Source organism: Rhinopithecus bieti, unplaced genomic scaffold (assembly GCF_001698545.2).
Source record: "Rhinopithecus bieti isolate Rb0 unplaced genomic scaffold, ASM169854v2 scaffold_44986, whole genome shotgun sequence".
Lineage (NCBI taxonomy): Eukaryota > Metazoa > Chordata > Mammalia > Primates > Cercopithecidae > Rhinopithecus > Rhinopithecus bieti.
The window spans coordinates 117,013-142,693 of NW_016817961.1; the positions used below are offsets into that span (position 1 = coordinate 117,013).

Sequence of the window (25,681 nt, forward strand, 5' to 3'; positions counted from 1 at the left end):
CGGGGGAAAATCTTACTTCCTTAAGCCACAGGATTGTGGGTGTGTGTTTGTCTTTGTGTGTGTCAAAGATTCCATGTCTGTCGCATTATTTTACGTGTTTCTGTATATGCATTTCTTACCGGTGTATGTGCACATGCCTATATGTGTATTTCTTACCTGTTCCTGTGTGTGTATCTCTAGTGACCACAGGGTGGGGTCGCGGACAGCCACATTTTATCAAAGTACTTCTCTTCCCACTATACATGATAGGAAGGAAGAAAGGGGAACTGTGAGCTTGCCAGACACCCCCAAAACCGTCCATTGCAATTAGAGTATGGAGAATCCCAGATGGCTCCAAGGGTAGGGATAAAATGGGGAAGGAGGCTGAAACCCTCCCCTCTGTCTTGTGAAAGAAAGATCAAGCATCCCAGGCATACAAGTTAAGGACTTATTCTGTGCCCTAGAGTCCCTGGAAAGTAGAAAGTCAGTCTGAGTAGAGAGATGAGAGATGCCATTTTAAAGAAAGGACAACAGTGGGAAAGTACTTTCCCTGTGTGGAAAGTACAGGTAGCTGCTGGTGCTCTTGTGGCCTGGCCCTGTGGATTCTGTTTGTACAGATTCCAGATCAAAGGTGTGCTAAGGGAAGCCTCTGGAACCACAAGTGCTAACAAGTCATGATGTGGGAAATAGGCCTCCCATTTGAGCCCCAGCCTTAAGGGAGAAACCCTTTCTGTGTAAATAAAGGAGATGCTGGCTGCACACACCATCGCAGCTTTGTGTCACAGAGGCTGAACTGGCCAGTGAGACATGGACAGGGATTTCAGGGGTCAAGACAAAGTGGACTACTGGAGACCAGCCAGCTTCCAGCTGGTGGAGCATGAGCAGGGTACAAGCCCATCTGTGAGAACAGTATCACACTAAAGAGAGGAGTTCCTCACTCCGAAACGAACCAGTTTTAGACTTTATTTTGACTTATAGTATTTATTTTCTTATTGTAGCAAGAAACGTAAATAATAGAAGGGCTTTGACATCTTAATATATAATAATAGGCCAGTTACGATGGCTCACACCTATAATCCCAGCACTTTGGGAAGCTGAGCAAGGAGGATGGCTTGAGGCCAGAAGTTCAAGACCAGCCTGGGCAACATAGCAAGAGCTGTCTCTACAAAAACAACAACAACAACAAAAACAAACTCTTACTTGGTGCTCACTACATGCCAGGCACTGTCGTAAGTGTTTTGTATGTATTAACTCATTTAACTCTCATAACTTAAAATTCATGTCCTGCAAAGAGCACATAGAATTATGTGATTTTTTTCTCTGCTTTGCCTTATTATATCATGTTAGATGAAACTGGTCTAGTTTAATAGAAAATAAAACCAACCTTTTGCCCCATTTTGGCACTCAAATATTGACTTTCCCTTCTACAATACTTCCTTTACCCACAGTACCAAGAATCTCTCTCCCCTCCATCTCTTTTCCTTAACCAGTTAGACATTTGGAGGCCAGGCTTACAATGGTAGTTTTTCTGTGACTGTCCTGCCCCCTGCTGGATTCAAGAGATAGATTGCTGATACGTGCACTTACGGGAGGGGGCCCATTTACCGGAAAGCGGGGTGGATCTGGAGACCGGATTTCCCTCTGGGTTACTTTCGTTCACTAGAAATTTGGTCTAGGAGGTTGTGATCCAGCCTGTCAGTATGCGCTGGAAAGATTCTTGGTAAATACAGCTGCCTGGTTTAGAGTTTAGAAGTTGTCTGTGTGTGTGCCTGCTTGTTTATTTATATATGGATGGAGAGATGTGAGAGACCTCATTTGTCTAGTGTTAAAAACAAAATTTCCTATACAAATTGATCTTTAGGAATTGGCAAAATTTATCAACTTGTGAACAAGAGATCAGCAAGGTGACAAAAGCTATACTTTTGCGTATGGGAAAAGCATGGAAATGGATGGATTGTTGGAATACAGAAGACTTACATAAGCAACCAGTCCAGGGAAGGAAAAAAACCCTCCCCAACTAGGTAAAGATTGTAATTTCATTATACATGGTAACAAAAATGTCATATTCTACTTTCTTATTATAGAATAAACATGAATGAGGAGGGTTTGCAATGCCAGCAATAATCAAAAAAACAATATAATGCTAAATATATAGGAAAAATAAAAATAACTTAGTTATAAAATACAGTAATATGTATTTCAATATCGAAATCCTAGGGTGTTACTACAAAAGATATAATGAAGCAATAAGATGTTCACATCTGTAAATAATGAACAAGCTTGGATCTAATAGGAGTCATAAGAAGAGAAGCCATTCCATTCAAAATGAAGGCAGAGGTGTGATGGATATTAGAATAAAACCTGATGTTAAATAATCATAGAGAAGATTTATTTGTGTAAACAAAATAGAGAAGTAACCTGAATTTAAGAAAGAGTAACATGACATGTACTAGGTAGAAAAAACGAGGACATATACTATTGCTGTGATGAGCTGGATCTTCTTTTCAAGGAAGAGGTTATAATAATTTTGTGGTGTCATGGGATAGAATAGTGAAGGAGTTCTCATAAACCATATAACCCATCTTGATACCTCACCACATGTCAAGGCAAGCGTGGAGACTCTAAAACATTTGAGACCTTGGAGACTATGTCCTTCAAGAATTGATGGGAAATAGAGGATGATTTGAAAAAAGAAGCAGTATTTAAGAGGCTTTGGACAAGTTGTGTGGCAGACCTTTAGGGACAGAATCAGATAAGACTGAAAGCCATCAGGAAATCTCCAAATACATCATTTCAATGTGTAATTTCAGAACATAGATTTATTTAATTAATTAATCAATTTATTTATTATTTTTTGAGTCGGAGTCTCACTCGGTCACCCAGGGTGGAGTGCAGTGGTTCAATCTCGCCTCACTGCAACCTCTTATCTCCTAGGTTCAAGGGATTCTCCTGCCTCAGCCTCCCGAGTAGCTGGGATTACAGGCGCGCACTAATCTGCCCAGCAAATTTTCATACTTTTAGTAGAGATGGGGTTTCACCATGTTGGCCAGGCTGGTCTCCAACTCCTGAACTCAGGTGATCCACCCGCCTGGGCGTCCCAAAGTGCTGGGATTACAGGCATGAGCCACCGCGCCTGGCCAGATTTATTACTATTGTGCTGCAAATAATTTTTACAATTTATATACAATGGCAATAAAATATTTAAAAATAGGTTTTATGTATGATGTTCACTGATATCTCTCATTTCATTTGTCACTACAAACGTAATAATGTGTTTGACCTAAAGTCCCATGACGGGGAGTGGTGGCTTATGCCTGTAATCCCAGCACTTTGGGTGGCTGAGGTGGGAGGATTGCTTGAGCCGGACGGGCCGAGGCTGCAGTGTGCCATGATTGAGCTACTGCACTCCAGCCTGGGCAACAAAGCGAATCCTTGATTCCAAAAAACGCAAAACCAACCAACCAACCAAAACCCTCAAGCAACTCTTCCTATAAATTTTGGTTGGGTTATGTTGGTTTCGAATGTATTAATATCCCAATCAGGTATTGCATATTCAGCCTTATCTTAAATCGAATCAACTAACTACATCAAATGAAAGCAACATTGGCCGGGCACAGTGACTCACACCTGTAATCCCAGCACTTTGGGAAGCCGAGGCGGGCGGATCACGAGGTCAGGAGTTCGAGAACAGCCTGACCAACATAGTGAAACCCCATCTCTACTAAAAATACAAAAAATTAGCCGGGTGTGGTGGCAAGAAGCCTGTAATCCCAGGTACTCTGGAGGCTGAGGCAAGAGAATCTCCTGAACCCATGAGGCAGAGATTGCAGTGAGCTGAGATCGCGCCACTGTTGTGCTCTCCAGCCTGGGCGACAGGGCAAGATTTAGATTCCATCCAAAAAAAAAAAAAAAAAAAGAAAGAGCAACCTTTCCAACCCAGTGCTTTTCTTTCTCTTTTTTTTTTTTTTTTTTCCGCTTTTCTTACTAGAATCTGATCACGACTACTTTTCTTTTCTTCTTTTGAGACGGAGTTTTGCTCTCCTTGCCCAGGATGGAGTGCAATGGTGCGATCTCGGCTCACTGCAACCTTCACCTCTCGAGTTGAAAAGATTTTCCTGCCACAGCCTCCCGAGTAGCTGAGATTACAGGCGCCCCCGCCACCACGCCTGGCTAATTTTTTCTATTTTTAGTAGAGACAGGGTTTCACCATGTTGCCCTGGCTGGTCTCGAACTCCTGACCTCAGGTAATCCACCCTACTTCGGGCTCCCACAGCGCGCGCTGGGAGTACAGACGTGAGCCACCGCGCTCTGCCCCAGCGCTTTTCTTTTTCAGCGCATTTGTGAGCTGTATGGCGCCCAGCGCTTTTTTTTTTTTTGAGACGTTGTTGAGTTCTTGTTTTCTAGGCTGGAGTGCAATGGCGCGATCTCTGCTCACTGCAACCTCCGCCTCCTGGGTTCAAGCGATTCTCCTGCCTCAGCCTCCGGACCTCAGGCTCCCGAGTAGGAATTGCAGCCATGCGCCACTACGCCCGGCTAAGTTTGTATTTTTAGTAGAGACGGGGTTTCTCCATGTTGGTCAGGCTGGTCTCGAACTCCCGACCTCAGCTGATCGCCTGCCTCGGCCTTCCAAAGTGTTGGGATTACAAGCTTGAGCCACCGCGCCCGGCCCTGGCCTGTTTGTTTTTTTTTTTTTTTTCTTTTTTTTTTTGAGACGGAGTCTCGCTCTGTCGCCCAGGCTGGAGTGCAGTGGCCGGATCTCAGCTCACTGCAAGCTCCGCCTCCCTGATTTACGCCATTCTCCTGCCTCAGCCTCCTGCCTCATTCTCCTGCCTCAGCTGGGACTGCAGGCGCCCGCCACCTCGCCCGGCTAGTTTTTTGTATTTTTTTTTTAAATAGAGACGGAGTTTCACCGTGTTAGCCAGGATGGTCTCGATCTCCTGACCTCGTAATCCGCCCGTCTCGGCCTCCCAAAGTGCTGGGATTACAGGCTTGAGCCACCCTGGCCTGCTTTTAAACAGTCTTCCTCCTGGAACTTATTTCTCTGGGGCAGAGGCATAAACCCCGCCTCTGACAGCCCCTGAGGGCCCCGCCCCTACGCACACCTCGCCTTCTTTTTGTTCACGCTATCTCCAGGGCGGGCGCCGGATGCCGACCCAAGCGGAAGTGACGTTAGGCGTCCGCCGGAGGTGGTGGTGGTGTGTTGCGCTACCGGCCTTGAAGAAGAGCTGGGGCCTGCTCCCGGAGAAATACAGCTATGTCGATCGAAATCGAATCTTCGGAGTGAGTCCTGCGGTGGGGATGTTCCCGCCGTGCCGGGGGCCCAGAGGTTAAGGGTGTGGGGCGGAAGATACTCGGGAGAAGGCATCCGAGAGGCTAGGGAATGGAGGGCCATTTCCTTGCCCCCAAAGAGGCATCTTGGATCTGGCTATCTCGGAGGTGCGCCCACAGGAAAGTAGCAGCTCTCAGACGAGAAGCCCAAAGCCTCGAGGGTGGTGGCAAGGGGTGGGGAAAACACACCTTGCAGACCTGAGTTCTGTCCTTGGCCAACTGCTGGCGCGCTGTGATTGACCAAATTAAGGATCCACTCTGGACTCCAGTCTAATTGAATCTGCACAAGGGGATAGGCCTCTTTTAAGCCTTGCTTCTCTCCCTGTCCAGCTTATGCAATGTGATTTGTTGTCTCTGTGCTCATACGGCCCCTTTGCTTTCCTCTGCCTAGCATTTATCACTCATTGTTGTCACTGTTTGATAACCTCACCCCAAACTAGCTTTGTCGGTGCCTAGGAGTTCGTTTTCCTTGTGGTCTCAGTGTCTGACGTACCTTAGAGGAAGAGTTAATTGCTTTTGGAATGGATGAACAACTAGCTTTTGGAATGAATGAACAACTCTCAGGCCCGATCTGGCACTGAATTTTGGTTTTTCTGTGAGCCCTCTGTAACCGCAAAGGAGAGACAGATTCTGGAGACTGGGCTAGAAAGAAAAATTTTCAAGGAATAGGGAATGAGAAGTAGTGACGAAAGAAAACCTTAGTGTGCTTTTCCAGAACTCCATCCTCCACCTGTCCTTGCCAATACTTAATAATAATTAAATTAACAGACATAACAATTGTGTTCTGAGTGTAAGGGAGGGAGAGGACCTTTTTTGGAGACTTGACTTTTTTTATTTTGAGATGGAGTTTCGCTCTTGTTTCCCAGGCTGGAGTGCAATGGCGCGATCTCGGCTCACTGCAATCTCTGCCTCCCGGGTTCAAGCGATTCTCCTGCCTCAGCCTCCCTAGTAGCTGGGATTACAGGCATGTGCCACCACGCCTGGCTAATTTTGTATTTTTAGTAGAGACAGAGTTTCTCCATGTTGGTCAGACTGGTCTGGAACTCCCGACCCCAGGTGATCCGCCCGCCTCGGCCTCCCAAAGTGCTGGGATTACAGGCATGAGCCACCGCGCCCGGCTTTTGAAGACTTTTCGTAGGAGGAAGGGAGGTCTATACATTCAGCAAATACTGAAATGATGTTAACCAACTTGTCCAAGGTCACATAACTTTGATTCAAATCCCAGACTGTCTTCAGAGCTTTTAACTCATTATGCATTCATTCGTGTTTGAAGGTAGGGAATTTGATTTTGGCTATGTCAAATGTGAGGTGTTTGAGGAGAGAGATGACTTATTTTGGGAGTGTAAAATGGAAGTCAATGGAAATGTGCTAAGGAAGATAGTCTCATACCAGAATAACGGGGGGTCTAAGTCTGGATACCTGCATACCTCATAAAGGGGCCATGAGAGAAAAAGACTACTTACAGTAGCAGCAATCAGTTCTCTTTTATAGTTGTTTTTAAGAAGAGGGGCCAGGTGCTCACACCTGTAATCCCAACACTTCGGGAAGCTGAGGCGGGTGGATCAGTTGAGCCCAGGAGTTTGAGACCAGCATGGTCAACATAGCAAAACCATGTCTCTACAAATACAACAATTAGCCAGTGTGGTGTTGCGTGCCTGTGGTCTCAGCTACTCGGGAGGCTGAGGTGAGAGGATCACTTGATCCCAGGAAGTCGAGGCTGCAGTGAGCCACGATCCCGCCACCATTCTCTCCAGTCGGAGTGAATGGAAGTGAGACCCTTTCTCAAAAAAAAAAAAAGAAGGTGTTTGCTTTCTTCTCAGGAATATATAGCTCAAGAGCCACACTGCCAGTTTGAGTTCTGATTTTTCCACTTATTATCTCTGTTATCTGATCAAATTCTCATCTGTAAATTGGGGATAACAGTAAACTTACCTCATTGGCTTTATTTTATTTATTTTTTGAGGCAGGGTCTTGCTCTCTTTCCCAGGCTAGAGTGCAGTGGCATGATCATGGCTCACTGCAGCCTCAACCTTACGGATACAAGCGATCCTCCCACCCCAGCTTCCCAAATAGCTGGGACCACAAGCACACACTATCATGCCTAGCTAATTTTTTTTTTTCTTTTTTTTTTTTTTTGAGGCGGAGTTTCACTCTTGTTGCCCAGGCTGGAGTGCAATGGCACGATCTCGGCTCACTGCAACCTCCGCCTCCCAGGTTCAAGCAGTTCTCCTGCCTCAGCCTCCCTAGTAGCTGGGATTACAGGCATGTGCCACCAGGCCCGGCTAATTTTGTATTTTAGTAGAGACGGGGTTTCTCCATGTTGGTTAGGCTGGTCTCGAACTCCCGACCTCAGGTGATCCACCCGCCTCGGCCTCCCAAAGTGCTGGGATTACAGGCGTGAGCCACTGCGCCCGGCCTTTTTTTTTTTTTTTTTTTTGTAGAGAAGGGGTCTCCTTATGTTGCCCATGCTGGTCTTGAACTCCTGGACTCAAGGGATCCTCCCACATCAACATCCCAAGTAGCTGGGACTACAGGCACGTGCTACCGTATTTGGCAAATTAAAAAAAAGAAATTTGTAGAGATGGAGTCTCACAGCTGCCTGATCTGGTCTCAAACTCCTGGTTTCCAGCAATCTTTCTGCCTCAGCCTCCCAAAGTACTGAGATTACAGTCATGAACCAGCATGCCTAGCCTCATTTAGATTATTTTGTATCAATGACTAGCGTAGTCATTTAAAGTAATTCAGTGAAGTGTGCTACAATATAATTATAGGAATGAATAGGAAACTAGGCTCTGAATTAGGAAATAAGATAGTCACCTTGATACCAACTCCCTTTCTAGCTGACTGAGACATTAGGCAAATGATTTCCCTTCCTTGAACCCCAGTGTCTCTATGGTTGGGGGGGTCCCCTTGTAATTTAGATTGTGTGATTTTGGAAAATTTTACTCACATGATAAAGAAATGATAAAGGAAAATGATTGAGTAAGAGCTTGGTAGGCTTTGTTTTTGACCTCGGGTGAGTGAGAATCCCTGAGCTGAATGATTTGTTTTCTTTCAGTGTGATCCGCCTTATCATGCAGTACTTAAAGGAGAACAGTTTACATCGGGCATTAGCCACCTTGCAGGAGGAGACTACTGTGTCTCTGAATACTGTGGACAGCATTGAGAGTTTTGTGGCTGACATTAACAGTGGCCATTGGGATACTGTGTTGCAGGCTATCCAGTCTCTGAAATTGCCAGACAAAACCCTCATTGACCTCTACGAACAGGTGAGAGTGGTGGAGATGCTGATCTCCGTGGGTTGATTTGCTGTGGGCCAGCTCTCTGACGAAAAAGCATCAGCGAGCGTTCCTTCAAGCACAGTAGGGCTGCATCAGCCCGTAAAACTTACAATGGCAAGGCTTGACATGGTATTTTTTCTCCCTTCTCGGAAAATCCAAGATTTCCCAAATTAAAATTCTTTCCTCTTTTTGAGACTGGGTCTTGTTCTGTTACCCACTCTGGAGTGCTGTGGCAAGATCACAGCTTGCTGCATCCTCCGTTTCCAGGATCAATCCTTCCTCCTGCCTCAGCCTCCTGAGTAGCTAGGAACACAGGCACGCACCACCACGCCTGCCTAATTTTTGCGTTTTTTTGTAGACACAGGATCTCACAATAATCTACAGGATCTACAATAATCACAGGATTATTGTAGACCATAATACCCAGGGTGGTCTCAAACTCCTGGGCTCAAGCAGTTCGCCAGCCTTGACCTTCCAAAGAGCTGGGATTACAGGCGTAAGAGAACCTCAACTTTCTAATCACATAGTTAGTCTTTCTGTAACTAGCTCCTACCTATCCTGAGCCATTGCCTTTGCACAAACCCAGGTGTGATTCAAGGGGCCCAGGAGTAAGAAAGATACCCCTATCACTGGTTAAATTCCAAGAAGCTCCAAGTCAAGAACCTAGGACAAAGATCAGACAAATTTGTGATTATAAAACAGAGAGTAGACTTTTTGGAAATAAGATTGTAATTTGAAGTAAAAGTAGGGAAATTGGTTTTTTGTTTTGTTTTCGGGGTGTTTTTTTTTTTTTTTTGAGACAGAGTCTCACTCTGTTGCCCAGGCTGGAGTGCAGTGGTGCGACCTCTGCTCACTGCATTCTCCATCTCCTGGGTTCAAGTGATTCTTCTGCCTCAGCCTCCTGAGTAGCTGGGATTACAGGCGTGCACCACCACACCCGGCTAATTTTTGTATTTAGTAGAGATGGGGTTTCACCACATTGGCCAGGCTGGTCTCCAACTCCTGACCTCAGTGATCTACCTGCCTCGGTCTCCCAAATGCTGGGATTACAGGTGTGAACTGCCATGTCTGGGCAGTTTGTTTCTTTATAATCCATATGAGTTCAATAATTCCCATAGAAAATTTTGGTAACTGGAGAAAGGTTTCTCTGAAGCCCATGGGGATATTCCCATTTTTAGCTTTCTTTGGCATCTACATTCTGAGCAAGAAGCTTGAGAGGAGGGGAGATTGGTAGATAAAAATGGATAGAGTTTGAAGGATTGAAATTACTAATTTTTTGAGACAGAGTGCAGTAGCATGAGCTTGGCTCACTGCAACCTCTGCCTCTTGGGTTCAAGCAATTCTCCTGCCTCAGCCTCCCAAGTAGCTGGGATTAGAGGCACATACCACCACACCCAGCTCATTTTTTTGTATTTTTAGTAGAAAGTGGGTTTCACCACGTTGGCCAGACTGATTTCGAACTCCTGACCTCAAGTGATCCACCCATCTTGGCCTCCCAAAGTGCTAGGATTACAGGCATGAGCCACCAAGCCCGGCCGAAGTTACTATTTATAATTATTTCAGTTGTCAACCTGAAATTGCTAGTGAAAAGGGAAAGGGGCACTTCCTGGTATTGGAAATCACTTTGACAGGCCATGTCTGTGTTAGATATTTTACTGAAAAATATTAATAAGAGAATGTGTTGAAACATCTGTTTTTTTTTTTTTTTTTTTTAAATTGTTCAGGTTGTTCTGGAATTGATAGAGCTCCGTGAATTGGGTGCTGCCAGGTCACTTTTGAGACAGACTGATCCTATGATCATGTTAAAACAAACACAGCCAGAGCGATATATTCATCTGGAGAACCTTTTGGCTAGGTCTTACTTTGATCCTCGTGAGGTATGACTGTGGTAATGTAAAGGAACTTTTTGTCAACTTTAGAAATATAATAACATCTGTTTTTTAAATTATTTTATTGGATACTTTTGTGATTTTGATTTAATTTTGAGAATGATGCTTCTCTGTTTATATATGTTGGTTGAAATTTGCATATGTTAGAAAAAGAATAATTTTGTTCAGTTTTCTGATTATTTGAGAGTCTTCTACACACCTCATTTTAGAGGATTGTGTGTTGGTTACTACAGAAAATTTTATTCTGATGTCATTTCCACATTAGACCTCCCTGAAGTGCTGCCTGATTGCTGGTATGTTCACTGATCATTTGTGTGTCTTGCCCCTAACAAATGCAGTTTCATTCTAGCCTTTTTAGTCCCTAGAAGCTTGTGCTTTTGCTTCTTAGCTGATTATGCTTACTGGTAGAGCATGATGATAGATACTTTTATTCTTCCAAAACCATATTATCTGTGTAGTTTCATTCTTCCTGCCTACCCCCCCAGCCTTTCACTAGAGGTTTGTCAAAATAGGAGGAAAGAGGATTAAAAAATTTTTTGGGGGGGGTACATAGTAGGTATATATATTTATGGGGTACATAAGATATTTTGATATAGGCATGCAGTGCATAATGAGGGTAAATGGAGTATCCATCACCTCAAGCATTTATCCTTTGTCTTACAAACAATTCAATTCTTTCAGTTATTTTAAAATGTATAATTATTATTGACTATAGTCACCCTGTTGTGCTATCAAATGCTGTTTCTTATTTATTCTTTATATTTTTTGTATCTATTAACCATCCCCACTTTCCTTCTTACCCCACCACCTCCACCCTTCCCAGCCTCTGATAACCATATATCTCTATCTCCATGTTTTAATTTTTAGTTCCTGCAAATAAATGAGAACATGCAAAGTTTGTCTTTCTGTGCCTGGCTTATTTCACTTACCATAATGAGCTCTGGTTATATCCATGTTGTTGCAAATGACAGGATCTCATTCTTTTATATGGCTAGTGGTACTCCATTGTGTACATGTACCACATTTTCTTTATTTATCTATTAGTGGTTGCTTCCAAATCTTGGCTATTGTGAACATTGATGTAATAAACATGGGAGTGCAGATATCTCTTTGATATACTGATTTCCTTTTGGGTGTGTACCTAGCAGTGGGATTGCTGGATCATATGATACCTCCATGTTTAGTTTTTTGAGGAATGTCCAAACTATTCTCCATAGTAGTTGTACTAATTTACTTTCCCACTAATAGTGTATGAGGGTTCCTTTCTCTCCACTTACTCACCAGCATTTGTTCTTTCCTGCCTTTTTGTATAAAAGCCATTTTAGGCCGGGCGCGGTGGTGCAAGCCTGTAATCCCAGCACTTTGGGAGGCCGAGACGGGCGGATCACGAGGTCAGGAGATTGAGACCATCCCGGCTAACACGGTGAAACCCCGTCTCTACTAAAAAATACAAAAAACTAGCCGGGCGAGGTGGCGGGCGCCTGTAGTCCCAGCTGCTCGGGAGGCTGAGGCAGGAGAATGGCGAGAACCCGGGAGGCGGAGCTTGCAGTGAGCTGAGATCCTGCCACTGCACTCCAGCCTGGGCGACAGAGCGAGACTCCGTCTCAAAAAAAAAAAAAAAAAAAAAAAAAGCCATTTTAACTGGAGTGAGATGGTATCTCATTATAGTTTGATTTGCATTTCTCTAATGATCAGTTGTGTTGAGCACCTTTAAATAAACCTGTTTGCCTTGGTGTAGTCCTTTTTTTTTTTGGAGAAACGTCTTTTCAGGTCCTTTCACCCATTTTAACATTGGATTATCACATTTTTTTCCTAGAGTTGTTTGAGCTCCTTATATATTCTGGGTTTTTTTTTTTTTTTTTTTTTTTTTGACAGAGCTCTGTTACCCAGGCTGGAATCCAGTGGCATGATCTCAGCTCACTGCAGCCTCTGCTTTCTGGGTTCAAGTAATTCTCATGCCTCAGCCACCAGGTAGCTGGGATTGCTGATGTGTGCCACCACACTCAGCTAATTTTTGAATTTTCAGTAGAGATGCGGTTTCGCCATGTTGGCCAGGTTGATCTTGAACTCTTGGCCTCAAGCGATCCACCTGCCTTGGCCTCCCAAAGTGCTGGGATGATAGTCATGAGCCACCACACTTGGCCCTGTGTTCTGGTTATTTATTTATGTATTTATTTATGTATTTTTCTGAGACGGAGTCTTACTGTTGTCGCCCGGGCTAGAGTGCAATAGCATGATCTTAGCTCACTGCAACCTCCGCCTCCTGGGTTCCAGGAATTCTCCCGCCTCAGCCTCCCGAGTAGCAGAGATTACAGGCACCCACCACTACGGCCCGGCTAGTTTTTCTATTTTTAGTAGAGATGGGATTTCACCATGTTGGCCAGGCTGGTCACGAACTCCTGACCTCAGGTGATCTGCCCGCCTCAGTCCCCCAAAGTGCTGGGATTACGGACATGAGCCACCCCGCCTGGCCGTATTCTGGTTACTAGTTTGCAAGTATTTTCTCAGGAGGAATAAGAACTTAATAGGCACTGGATAATGGAATGTCAAAATAAACTTAAAATGAGGATAAAGGAAAGGAGTTTAGATCACCACGACAGGATTTAACTTAGAGGTGGTGAAGCACTTCTGTGCTGGGAGCCATTTAAGAAATTACTAAAGAATATAAAAGAATTCTTGGTTCTGCAAATTTTGAAAACCTGGAAAACAACTCGGTTTAATGTGGTTTACTTGGACTCTTTTCAGAAAAATAGCAGTGTGTCCTTTGGCCAGGAACTCAATGAAAAAATAACAATAGTATGGATTGGCTGACCTCAGTTTTCTCCCAACTCATACTTTTGAAATGCAAGTGGACAGAATTGGGAAGTCATTTTCAAAAACTAAATTAGTTTAATCCCCTCTTTAACTGGGTAATTTCTTTTCACATTTTCCTCTGTGTATGCTTTTGCTTGTTTGTTTTAAATAAGCACACTCATATCTTATTGTTGCTTCTTGGAAATGATGCTACATCCTCTCCTGTTTCAGGCATACCCAGATGGAAGTAGCAAAGAAAAGAGAAGAGCAGCAATTGCCCAGGCCTTAGCTGGTGAAGTCAGTGTGGTGCCTCCATCTCGTCTCATGGCATTGCTGGGACAGGTAATTCAATTCCTTTAGAGGCCAGGTGTGGTGGCTCACACCTGTCATCCTTGCACTTTGGGAGGTTGAGGCAGGAGAATCACTTGAGCCTAGAAGTTGGAGACCAGCCTAAGCAACATTGTGAGACCTTGTCTCTACAAAAAGTAAAAAAATTAGCGGGGTATGGTGGTGTGTGCCTGTGGTCTCAATTACTTGGGAGGCTGAGGTGGGAGGATCACTGGAGCCTAGAAGGTTGAGATGACAGTGAGCTATGATCATGCCATTGTACTCCAGCTTGGGCAATAATAGAGTGAGAAGCTGTCTCCAAAATAAAATAAATTTAAAAGTGAACTGGTACAATTTCCTTTGTATAAATTATGTCTTTGCTGAAGAAATCGTACACCCTAAGAATTGGTGACTACCTACAGAGTTGCTTCTACCAATAACTGTGCTGGTCCACTCTCCTTTCCTGGGAGAGGCAATATAGATTAGTGGTTAAGAACAAGCTCTGGAGTCAGTTAGAATTAGGGTTACCATAGAATTTATCATCCTGTCTGGGATAGTGTTGAGAGTACTATTGATCACTATGCCAGAACACCAAGTGCAAGCAGTAACTGTCCTGGAAAAATTGGATCAAATGCCCACCCTAGTTAGAATCCAGGCTTTCTCATTTACCAGCTATATAGTCTTGGCAAATTACTTTACTTTTCTGATCCCATTTACTCATCATAGTATTGATGAGTAAGGATTAAGAGAAATAATGTTCATAAACACTTTATACAGTTCCTGGCACCTTGTAAATAGTAAATGGTAGCTGCTGGTGATGATTTTTTAAAAAATTACTAATAGTGTTGCCAGCATTGTCATTATTATCAAGCTACCTAGAGTAATAGATATTTTATAAATAACAAAGGGCACAAGTAATTAATAGGGATGTTAATAACCTTTTGCACTATATCTGCATTTAGAAAAAAGGATCAAAAAGCTATTTGTTGCAGGCCTGCAGTGATTCTGAGATTTAAAAGTAAGCTGCTTTTTAATTTTTTAATCAAACTAATAGCTGTGCATCGTTTAAGTAGTACTTCGGGGCTTACAGGGAAAAACAGTCCCATGTGCTTCCCTTCTCCACTTCTGGTTCTTAACTTTCCTATTACCTCCATAGCTGAATACCATGTTTATACTGTTATTATCTGATTTTTTTTTTAGTCATTAGCAACTAACTTTCTTTTTTTTTTTTTTTTTTTTTTTTTTTTTTTTTTTTTTTTTGAGACGGAGTCTGGCTCTGTTGCCCAGGCTGGAGTGCAGTGGCCGGATCTCAGCTCACTGCAAGCTCTGCCTCCCGGGTTTACGCCATTCTCCTGCCTCAGCCTCCCGAGTAGCTGGGACTACAGGTGCCCGCCAACTCGCCCGGCTAGTTTTTTGTATTTTTTAGTAGAGACGGGGTTTCACCGTGTTAGCCAGGATGGTCTCGATCTCCTGACCTCGTGATCCGCCCGTCTCGGCCTCCCAAAGTGCTGGGATTACAGGGTTGAGCCACCGCGCCCGGCCGCAACTAACTTTCTTCACTGAAAAATGATTTGTCTCATACCCACTCTCCTCAATACACACTTATTCTTCTTCCGGATTTTCAGTAGGGTTGTATCACAACTTCTGGTTCGATCTGTATTCAGTGTTTACATAGTTATTTTTATATAGATATTGTTCACAGCTAAAAAATAATTACGTGTAATTTCTTACATAAATTTTTATGATTTGCAATAATTATTGCTTTATTTTTTCTTTTGCCTAGTTTTCTATGTACTTCTGCTAGTCCAGCCTGAGTATTTCTGGTAGAACCCTCAAAAGTCCTTTTTTTTTCCCCTTGCTGATATCTTTCCTGAGGCCCTTCTCTTTTTGTTCTCATCCGGACTAGTTCTCTTGTATTGCTGCACAGTTACTGTACCAGGACTTCTCTCATCTTCATACTGGGAATTTTGGGCCTCTTTTTTTTTGCAGGCCTTATTTATAGATTCGTCATTTTTCTTTCTTTCATAGTTAGACCTCTTTTTTTTTTTTTGAGACAGGGTCTTACTCTGTCACCAGACTGGAGTGCAGTGGCACGATCTCGGCTCACTGCAACCTCCGCCTCCCAGGTTCAAGCAATTCTCCTGCCTCAGCCTCCCAAGTAGCTGGGACCACAGGCACCCACCACCACGCCCAGCTAAGTTTTGTATTTTTAGTAGAGACAGGGTTTCACCATGTTGGCCAGGATGGTCTCGATCTCTTGATCTCGTGATCCGCCCGCCTTGGCCTCCCAAAGTGCTGGGATTACAGGTGTGAGCCACTGCGCCCAGCGTTTTGTTTTGTTTTGTTTTGTCTTCAATTAAATGAAGAACAGGGCCTTGCTGTGTTGCCCAGGCTATCCTGCCTCTGCCTTCCTAAGTACTGGGATTATAGGTGTGAGCCACTGAGTCCAGCCTCGACCCTCATTTTGTGGGAGTACTGAGTCCAGTAACTTCCTGAGAAAGAAAGTGTAGGAATAAATTTTTGAGATTTTACTTGTGTCTGTAATACTGTGTATCTTTCTCTCTAAATGTTTAAAGTTTTATTTTCCTCCCTGCCCCATATTGTTCCTATTTTTTCTTTTTCTCTGAGTTCTCCCCTTCCCTGTTTGTTTTGCTGACCATATGTGGAAGTTTTCCTCAAATACTTAGAGATCTCTGCTATGGTTTATATTTAAGAGTGAAACATTAAATAACGGAATTGTATGTCCAGTTGGGTGGTTGGAAGGAGGAGTTTGAGAACTGATAGAATTCAGCCTGGGATGATAGGATGGGGATCCTCATTTGTCATTCTCTGCAGAAATATTCTATTGGACTGGTCAGCTTTTCCAGAGAGTAGTTCCTGCTTGGAGAGTAGTTGCTGCCTGGAGAGTAGTTCCTGCCTAAACCGTATCTTTTTTTTTTCTTTTTTTTTTTGAGACGGAGTCTTGTTCTGTCGCCCGGCTGGAGTGCAGTGGCCGGATTCTCAGCTCACTGGCCCAAGGCTCCAGCTCCCAGTCCTGCCTCAGCCTCCGGAGTAGCTGGGACTACAGGCGCCCGCCACCTCGCCCGGCTAGTTTTTTTTTTTGTATTTTAGTAGAGACAGGGTTTCACCGTGTTAGCCAGGATGGTCTCGATCTCCTGACCTCGTGATCCGCCCGTCTCGGCCTCCCAAAGTGCTGGGATTACAGGCTTGAGCCACCGCGCCCGGCCCTAAACCGTATCTTGAGAGCCAGAGCTGAGAGGATGCAGGTAGGAGTGGAGGATAGAGAAATCTCACTGTTCAGCATACCAGTGTACACTGAACCCCCCAGTTTTCATTGTGGCTTCTCACCTCCACCCTGTCCTCAACTCTACTGAGATTTCCAGAGCCCAGGACCTCAACCTTTCTAGAATGTACATTAGCTGATTTCTCTTGAGGCTAAGGTGAGGTAGTTGCACAGGGTTGGGAGAAGTCGTGGTAGCTAAATGCTCCTTATACAGACTTTAATTTAATTGCCCCTGTTTTCAGCCCTGCGGCATATGTGATTCCTCCAGTTCCTAAGCCTGTTTGGAGTTTTGCAAGGTAGTTTGACTTGCTTCTTGTGGCTTCCCCTTCCTCACCTTGTACAATTAGGTTTCAGTTTTCTCTGTTCTTCTTGCTTCCCACAAGTCCATTCACTTTTCACCTCCTAAAATTTAACTAACATTTTTTTCTTGCTGTTCTCCCATTCTCTTTGTCTTTTGGGGCATGTATCTTTTTTATTCCTTAATTACCATCACTTTAGTAGATTTTCTAGAGAGAGTGGAAATAAACTCATGTGTTCTACATTTAATTGGTTATATGTGAAGAGCAAGTGAGGTTTTTTCGTTCTAGGTTTCGTTTCCTTTTAGTTTCTGGTTTGAGTGACTTGGTAGAAAATATAAGAAGGGCAGATTTGTTGGGGGCTGGGGGTAGAAACTAGAGATAGGAGAAATGATCCATTTTTAGATGTGCTAAAGTTCCTGTGGGACATAAAAGTGGAAACTTGTAGTATAGGCACTTGGATCTGTGAATCTGGACCTTAACCTAGAGATTTTGGCTAAAATTAATAGATTTGGAAATTACAGTAGTAGTTGAAGCTGTAAATGTAATTACTTGGGGAAAGCACATAGAATAAGAAAAGTAAAAATTTGGCCAGGTGTGGTGGTTCACGCCTGTAATCCCAGCACTTTGGGAAGCTGAGGTGGGCGGATCAACTGAGGTCAGGAGTTCGAGACCAGTCTGGCCAACATGGTGAAACCCTGTCTCTACTAAAAATACAAAAATATTAGCTAAGTGTGGTGGCTTGCACCTATAATCCCAACTATTCGGGAGGCTGATGCAGGAGAATTGCTTGAACTTGGGAGGTGGAGGTTGCAGTGAGCTGAGATCGCACCATTGCACTCCAGCCTGGGTGACATGAACGAAACTCTGTCTCAAAAAAAAAAAAAAAAAAAAGAAGAAGAAGAAGTAAAAGTAAAAATTTGAGAAGGAAACCGCAGGGAACACTTAACAGAGCAAACAGAGAAAAGAACAGCCAGAGAGAGAAAAAGGAACCTCGAGAGAATGGGTTTAGAGCAGCCAAGAGAGAGTTTGAAGAGTGTTCATTAAGATCAACAGCAACAGAAAACATGATGAGGGTCAGAAAGGAGTCTGGTTTGGCTGTTAGGATATCTGAGATGCACTGCCAGTGGAAAGATGGGGACAGAGCGATATTGCAGTGAGTTAAGGAGTGAATTTAACTGAGAAGTGAAGGTAGCGAATGTAGATGGTTCTTGAACCTTGGTGGTTAAGGGAAGGAGATGAGGGTGGTGGGGAGGGAAGAGGACAACAGAAGCTCAAAAAGAACATAGGGCAAGACAAGGTTTTTTTTTTTCTTTTGAATATGGAAGTGATTAGAAACTGTTACAGGCCAGAAGAGAGTACAGATTGATTGGAGAGGGGTCCAAGGAGACACAAGTTCTCTCTGGTGATTGCAGGAAAACATAAACATAAGTAAGATAGGAATTTTGGAAAGAAATTAATATATTTAGAAACATTAAATATTTCAACTACAATAATGTTAGAATTTTAAAGTTTGGAAAGTTGCTAGATACAAAATACACAATTTGATTGCACTCCTGTTTATCAGCAGCAACCAGTTAGAAAATTTAGTGGAAAAGTGTTCTGTTTATAGCAGAAATATATAATATAAAACCTAGCATTATCTGGGAAATAGATGATTTCCATTTTAAAAGGCAAAAAAAAAAAAAAACCTTCAAAACTTACAATAGAATACTTGAGTAAATGGTGAAACATTGATTTTCTGGGATAAGACTGACATTCAATGCCAGTTGTCAGATTTGAAACAATTATAATAAAGATTGCAGTAGGATTAGAACTACTTTACAAAGGAATTTAGCATTCGTCTGGAATAATAAACTTGAAAATACATTTATCAGGCCATGCACGGTGGTTTATGCCTGTAATCTCAGTGGTTTGGGAGGCCGAGGCAGGTGGATCACCTGAGGTCAGGAGTTCGAGACCAGCCTGGCCAACGTGGCGAAACCTCGTCTCTACTAAAAATAGAAAAATTAGCCAGCCATCATGGCGCACACCTGTAATCCCAGCTATTTAGGAGGCTGAGGCATGAGAATCACTTGAACCCGGGAGGTGGAGTTTGCAGTGAGCAAAGATTGCGCCACTGCACTCCAGCCTAGGTGACAGAGTGAGACTCTGTCTCAATTAAAAAAAGAAAAGAGCCGGGCGCGGTGGCTCAAGCCTGTAATCCCAGCACTTTGGGAGGCCGAGACGGGCGGATCACGAGGTCAGGAGATCGAGACCATCCTGGCTAACACGGTGAAACCCCGTCTCTACTAAAATACAAAAAACTAGCCGGGCGAGGTGGCGGCGCCTGTAGTCCCAGCTGCTCGGGAGGCTGAGGCAGGAGAATGGCGTGAACCCGGGAGGCAGAGCTTGCAGTGAGCTGAGATCTGGTCACTGCACTCCAACCTGGGTGACAGAGCGAGACTCCGTCTCAAAAAAAAAAAAAAGAAAAGAAAAGAAAAAATATATTTAGCAAAGAAACTTTGGAAAGGAAGAATGTTGAGAGCATACTAGGCTTAGAAATACTGCATTTAATAAAGACCTATAGTTTGCATCATTTTGGTAGTGGGCACAAGAATATCTGTTGCAACCAGTGCAGCAACAATGCAAAAACCCAATCCTGTTATTTATATTAATTCCATGGATGACAATGGGGAATACCACAAAACCTAGGAATAAAGGAAAAATATATTTAGTATATGATGTTGGGACACTGACTTTAGAATTGCGGAGGAGAGGTAAGATCAGAGCCTGCTCCCATATTTTATGTAGCATAATTTCAGATAGAAAGTTAGATATTTTAAGAAAATAGAAAAACACTTGGAGATTATATAATCTATCAAACCTGATATTCTTCCCAAGCTTAGAGATTAAACACCAAGGAAAAGATCAACAGATTTCATCACTTGAAAATGGAGCTTTAGATGAAAAGAAACCTATAAAGCTGTAATCCAAAAATAGACATAGTCACGGCTACTTGGAAGGCTGAGATAGAAGGACTGCTTGAGCCCAGGAGTTCGAGGCTGCAGTGAGTTGTGATCATGCCACTGCACTTCCAGCCTGACAGAGTGAGAACCCTTCTCTTTGAAAAGAAAAGTTGGTAAAATAATTCTTTGTAGCAAACATAAACAACAAATACCTTTATCACATTAAAGTTCACAAATGGGTGAGAATGGTAAGACTATGATAGATAAGTGAGCAACTAACATGAACAGTTAACAGAAGAGGAAATATATCTAATAAATACAGAGGAAAGTTCAACTCAATCAGAGAACTGCCTAAAGTAGGGTATTCTATTTCTACTTATTAAAGTAGCTAAAATTTTTAAATCAGCGGTCCCCAACTTTTTTGGCACCAGAAACTGGTTTCATGAAAGACAGTTTTCCACAGATGGTGGTGGGGTATCGGGGTGGGTTTCAGGATGAAACTCTTCCACCTAAGATCGTCAGGCATTAGATTCTCATAATGAGTGTGCACCCTAGATCCCTCGCATGCGCAGTTCAAAATAGGGTTCATGCTCCTATGAGAATCTAATGCTGCGCAGATCTGGCAGGAGGTGGAGCTCAGACAATAATGCTCTCACTCGCTGGCTACTCACCTGCTGTACAGCTGGGTTCCTAACAGGCCATGGACCGGTACTGGTCTGCAGTTCAGGGGTTGGGGACCCCTGTTTTAAATGATATCCAAAAATTATTGACTTTTCTTGGTATAGCAAAAGGAAAGGGGAATAAACATTGATTGTGTGCTTATTATGTGAACATATGCTTATTATACAGGATTCACATATATTATTTTGTTTTATCCTCTATGAATTAGGCTTTTTTTTTTTTTTCTTGGAGAAACCGTCTCGTTCTGTCACCCAGGCTGGGAGTGCAGTGGCGCGATCTTGGCTCACTGCAGCCTCCGCCTCCCGGGTTCAAGCAATTTTCCTGCTTCAGTCTCCGGAGTAGCTGGGATTACAGGCATGTGCCACCACACCCAGCTAATTTTTGTATTTTTAGTAGAGATGGGGTTTCACCGTGTTGGCCAGGCTGGCCTGGAACTCCTGATCTCAGGTGATCTGCCCGCCTTGGCCTCGTAAAGTGTTGGGATTACAGGCATGAGCCACCACCCCGGCCCCCGAATTAGGCTTTTTTTTCCTGACTTTTTCAGTTGGCAAAACTGGGAGTCAAAATTACGTAGCTGGTGAATGATTTAACCTAGGACCATCCAAAGTTCATTATTTATTTCACCCCTCATAATGCAGTTGTGAACACTATTGCAAATGCAACTTTTTTTGGAAAGCAGCCCTTTTGGAAAGGAGTTTGGCACTATATATCAAATATATCAAGAGCCTTAACCATTCATGTTCTTTTTGGATTTAGTAATTTCTTTTCCAAGAATATAAAATAAGAAGGGAATATCCCCAAAATAGAAAAAGCCTTATGTCCAAAGATGTTCATTGCAGCATTATTTAGGTGATTGAAAAATTGGAAGCAGTGTAAATGTCCACTAATATATTATGTTAACTGTGAGACATCTACTTGATGGGATGTATTTTACAGCCGTTAAAATGATAGCTGTGACTAGTATGATCTGTTGATAGGTGAAAACAGGAGAAAATAAAATTTTACATATAGTATAATTACAACTAGGTTAATGAAACATATGGGGGGGGAATATTGGAAGATAGTATATAAAATGTTAGTAGTGGGTGTGTTTGAGTGTTAGTACTATGGGAGATTTCTGTTTTCCAGGTTTTGTTTATAACAAAAGAGCCACACCTATAAGAAAATAGGTGGATGATAGACTTGGCTCTCAGAGTCCCCTTCCACCCTTAGATCAGCCTGTGTTCCTGGACACACAGAGGAGCACAGATTATGTTGTGTTTGGATGACCAAAAATAGTTGGGGTCTAGATGGCTCACAGCTTACTCTGAACCTCATCCTTTCGGGCTTGGTTTCTGAGCAGTCATGACCAGATCTTAAAAGCACCTGAACAGATTGCTATACTTTTTTTTTTCCTCATAGGCACTGAAGTGGCAGCAGCATCAAGGATTGCTTCCTCCTGGTATGACCATAGATTTGTTTCGAGGCAAAGCAGCTGTCAAAGATGTGGAAGAAGAAAAATTTCCTACACAACTGAGTAGGCATATTAAGGTAGGATCCTAAGACATTCAGCCAGTCAGTAATCATTTGTTGAGGACTTGTCATGGGCTCAGCCAAGCCCTGTGCCAGGGGCTTGGATACTTGAGGAGGAGAACTCATTCTCCAGCTCTGACAATATTCAAGGTTGCTGCAGGTGTCCACTGGGATACTGCTGTGGCCTGGGAGTGGTACACCTCAGATATGGATCTAATGGATGGACGTCTAGCTTGACATCTATCCCATCATCTGCCTTTGCACTGCTTCCCAAGAAGCCTGCATTTGGAAGAATGGTTAGTTCTTTTTTGGTTAGGTTTGGGACTGTGAACTTTCTATGTACTTCTCCTGTTCAACATTTTTGTTTTGCCTGCTATGTATCAGGCAGAGTGCCAGTCAGGGATTACAAAGTGGGCTTATGTGATGTTTGAGGAAAGTGATTTTATCATCTTATGGTTGTTTCTGTTTTTTTTTTTTTAACTGAGAGTTTTCTAGGAAAAAGTTTTCTAGGTAATTCCCAGAATTACAAGCATATTTGCTACTTTAGCATCTCTATATTACAGTTTCTCTGGATTTGTGCTCTAAATTCCTGGATTTTAAAATACTTCATATTCCTCGAATATTTGACTTTAGGTTAACATTTTGGATTTGTCTTTTCTGGGTTATATATTCTAACTTGTAGATAAACATATTTTTGAGCAGCACCTTTATTTACTCTGCCTGAAACCTTGAGACAAATATAAGTCCATCATTATTATGCTACTGGGCTAAGACTTTCCTTTTTTGGCATTTAAGGTGAAATCCACATGAAAGCTTTTCTCTGTTCTTTCCACCTAAGTTTCTGTAGTTTTCATCTGTTATTGGGAGCATCCTCACTAGCAAATGCTCAGGATGCATTTATCAGATAGTATATTAACTTTAGTTAGTTATTCTAAGTTTGGTCAGCTATACATTATCACTTGATTAAATGAAGGTTGTGAAACACTGATAGAAAGTGTATTTACAAAATATTTACTTTGAAAAAATGAGTTTTTCCCCCTGAGATACACAACAGGAACATGTTAGGCCATATTGAGTATGAAAGTCATGCTAACAGTGGCTGATTCTTGCAAAACATTGTGGTCTGAACTAACAGTATTACTTGTTCTAAGTCCCATGTTAAAATAGCTTTTGTCCTTTTCTTAGGAAATATCAATCTCACGTTCAAAAAACTAGCTTCAACTTAGTGCCTAGACATAAAACTAGTCAGAGAAAAATACATCCACCCAGCTCCCTGCGTCCAGGTACAGAAATACCCCTTCAATACTCTATAATATGGGCCAGCTATGAATTTATGCTAGGGCAGGGTTTCTCAAAAGGTTAAAATAGGAATTGTTTTAAGTCCACTGGATAAAAATGCATCTGTTTCATTGTTTCATTTGAAACAGTTTGGTCAGAAGTCACATGTGGAGTGTGCTCGATTTTCTCCAGATGGTCAGTATTTGGTCACTGGGTCTGTTGATGGATTCATTGAAGTATGGAACTTTACTACTGGAAAAATCAGAAAGGTAAAGTATTTTAAATGTGTTAACCTTCCTAGTGAAAAAATTACTGAAATTGAATTACTTACCTATGCCCTCACTCTAAATCAGATTAGTTGAAAAAGGATCTGAATGTAATGAACATGTATTACTTTTGTAATTAAAAAGCTCATTTAAAGCTAGGGACAGTGGTGCCTACCTGTAGTCCTAGCTACTCAGGAGGCTGAGGCAGGAGGATCACTTAGTTGAACCCAGGAGTTCAACCCATCCTGGGCAGCATAGTGAGACCGTGTCTCTACAAAAAAAAAAAAAATTTTTTTTTTTAATTAACCATGCATGCTTGTGTACACCTATAGTTTTAGCTGCTTGGGAGGCTGAAGTGGGAGGATCCCTCAAGCCCAGGAGTTTGAGGTTGCAGTGAGCCATGATTGTGCCACTGCATTCTAGCCTGGGCAGCGACGCTGTCTCAAAAAAAAAAACAGAATTTTTAATTAAATTCTAATTTTATTAACCAAGGGAGGACCTTTATTATCTATAATTGTTTTATTATCTATTATTTTTACAAGTAAAACATTTTTTTTCAGGCTGGGCACGATGGCTCAGGCCTGTAATCCCACCACTTGAGGAGGCTGAGGTGGTCAGGAGTCAACTGAGGTCAGGAGTTTGAGACGATCCTGGCCAACATGGTGAAACCCTGTCTCTATTAAAAATACAAAAAAAAAAAATTAGTTGGGCGTGGTGGTGGGTGCCTGTAATCCCAGCTACTCGGGAGGCTGAGGCAGGAGAATTGCTTGAACACGAGAGGCGGAGGTGGAGGTTGCAGTGAGCCAAGATCGTGCCACTGCACTCCAGCCTGGGCAACAAGAGCGAAACTCTGGCTCAGAAAAAAACAAAAAACAGAAAAACAGAGTTTCGTTCTTGTTGCCCAGGCTGGAGTGCAGGGGCACGATCTTGGCTCACTGTAACTTCCGCTACCCGGGTTCAAGCGATTCTCCTGCCTCAGCCTCTGGAGTAGCTAGGATTACAGGCATGTGCAAAAAAAAAAATTTTTTTTTTCCAAGGGGTTATATGTACAACTGATACAACGTTCAAAAAACAGAAAGTTACTCAAGTAACGTTTTGCTCCTACACTTGTACCTCAGCTAGTCAGTTACCTTCCTTGGGCCAGCCAGGATTACCAGTTTGTTATGTAACTTTCCTGGAATATCCTGTGTGTGTGTTATTTATTATGTATCCTTTTCAAAATTTTTTAAATACAGATGATAGCATACTATATACCCTGTTACACTTCCTGCTTTTTATAGCATATGTTAGAGATTATTGGTGTATTATATTACATTGCATGGATTGAACCATGATGTATTTAACCACTCATTTTATTTAAGATCATTTCCAGTCTAACCTAATTGTAGTACTAATTCTGTTTCTCTTATGAATGAAGTTAAACATCTTTTTATATGTGAAAAGCCGCCAATATTTCTTTTTTATTTTACTGAAGCCACTAATATTTCTTACACTATGAAGTCTTAATATCTTTTGCCCATTTTTCTATTGGATTGTTCTTTATTGATTTGTAGGGGCTCTTTATATTTTAAGGAAATTAAATTTTGTAATATACATTACAAATATTTTTAAATTTTGACTTTTATGTCTTGATTTTGCTTGTTTTGTTTTACAGACTTAAATTTTTTTATATCATCAAATTTATTCATCTTTTCTCCTACAGTTTCTTCTAGTACTTTAATCTTTTATTTTATGTTTAATTTTTGACCCTTCTAGAATTTGTTTAGGAGGATAAAGTTGGTATAGATCCAACTTAGTTTTTTCCTCAAATAGCTATTTAC

The 25,681-nt window shown here is 42.4% G+C and overlaps 1 protein-coding gene across 2 annotated transcripts in view; it reads left to right on the forward strand.

Annotated features, from left to right (window-relative positions):
- Positions 1 to 1,971: 1,971 nt before the first annotated feature.
- The window catches only part of SMU1 (SMU1 DNA replication regulator and spliceosomal factor), a 35,471-nt gene continuing 11,761 nt past the window's right edge, over positions 1,972 to 25,681 (forward strand). The window contains exons 1-6 of one of the 2 annotated variants that reach the window (XM_017856495.1): positions 5,108 to 5,259; positions 8,366 to 8,576; positions 10,313 to 10,465; positions 13,502 to 13,612; positions 22,207 to 22,335; positions 23,745 to 23,864. In XM_017856495.1, the coding sequence (XP_017711984.1) occupies positions 5,234 to 5,259; positions 8,366 to 8,576; positions 10,313 to 10,465; positions 13,502 to 13,612; positions 22,207 to 22,335; positions 23,745 to 23,864 (750 nt within the window). In that variant the 5' untranslated portion in view covers positions 5,108 to 5,233. Of the gene's footprint in view, positions 2,001 to 5,107; positions 5,260 to 8,365; positions 8,577 to 10,312; positions 10,466 to 13,501; positions 13,613 to 22,206; positions 22,336 to 23,744; positions 23,865 to 25,681 lie in introns of those variants that run through there. The other variant, XM_017856496.1, reaches the window with a different exon arrangement.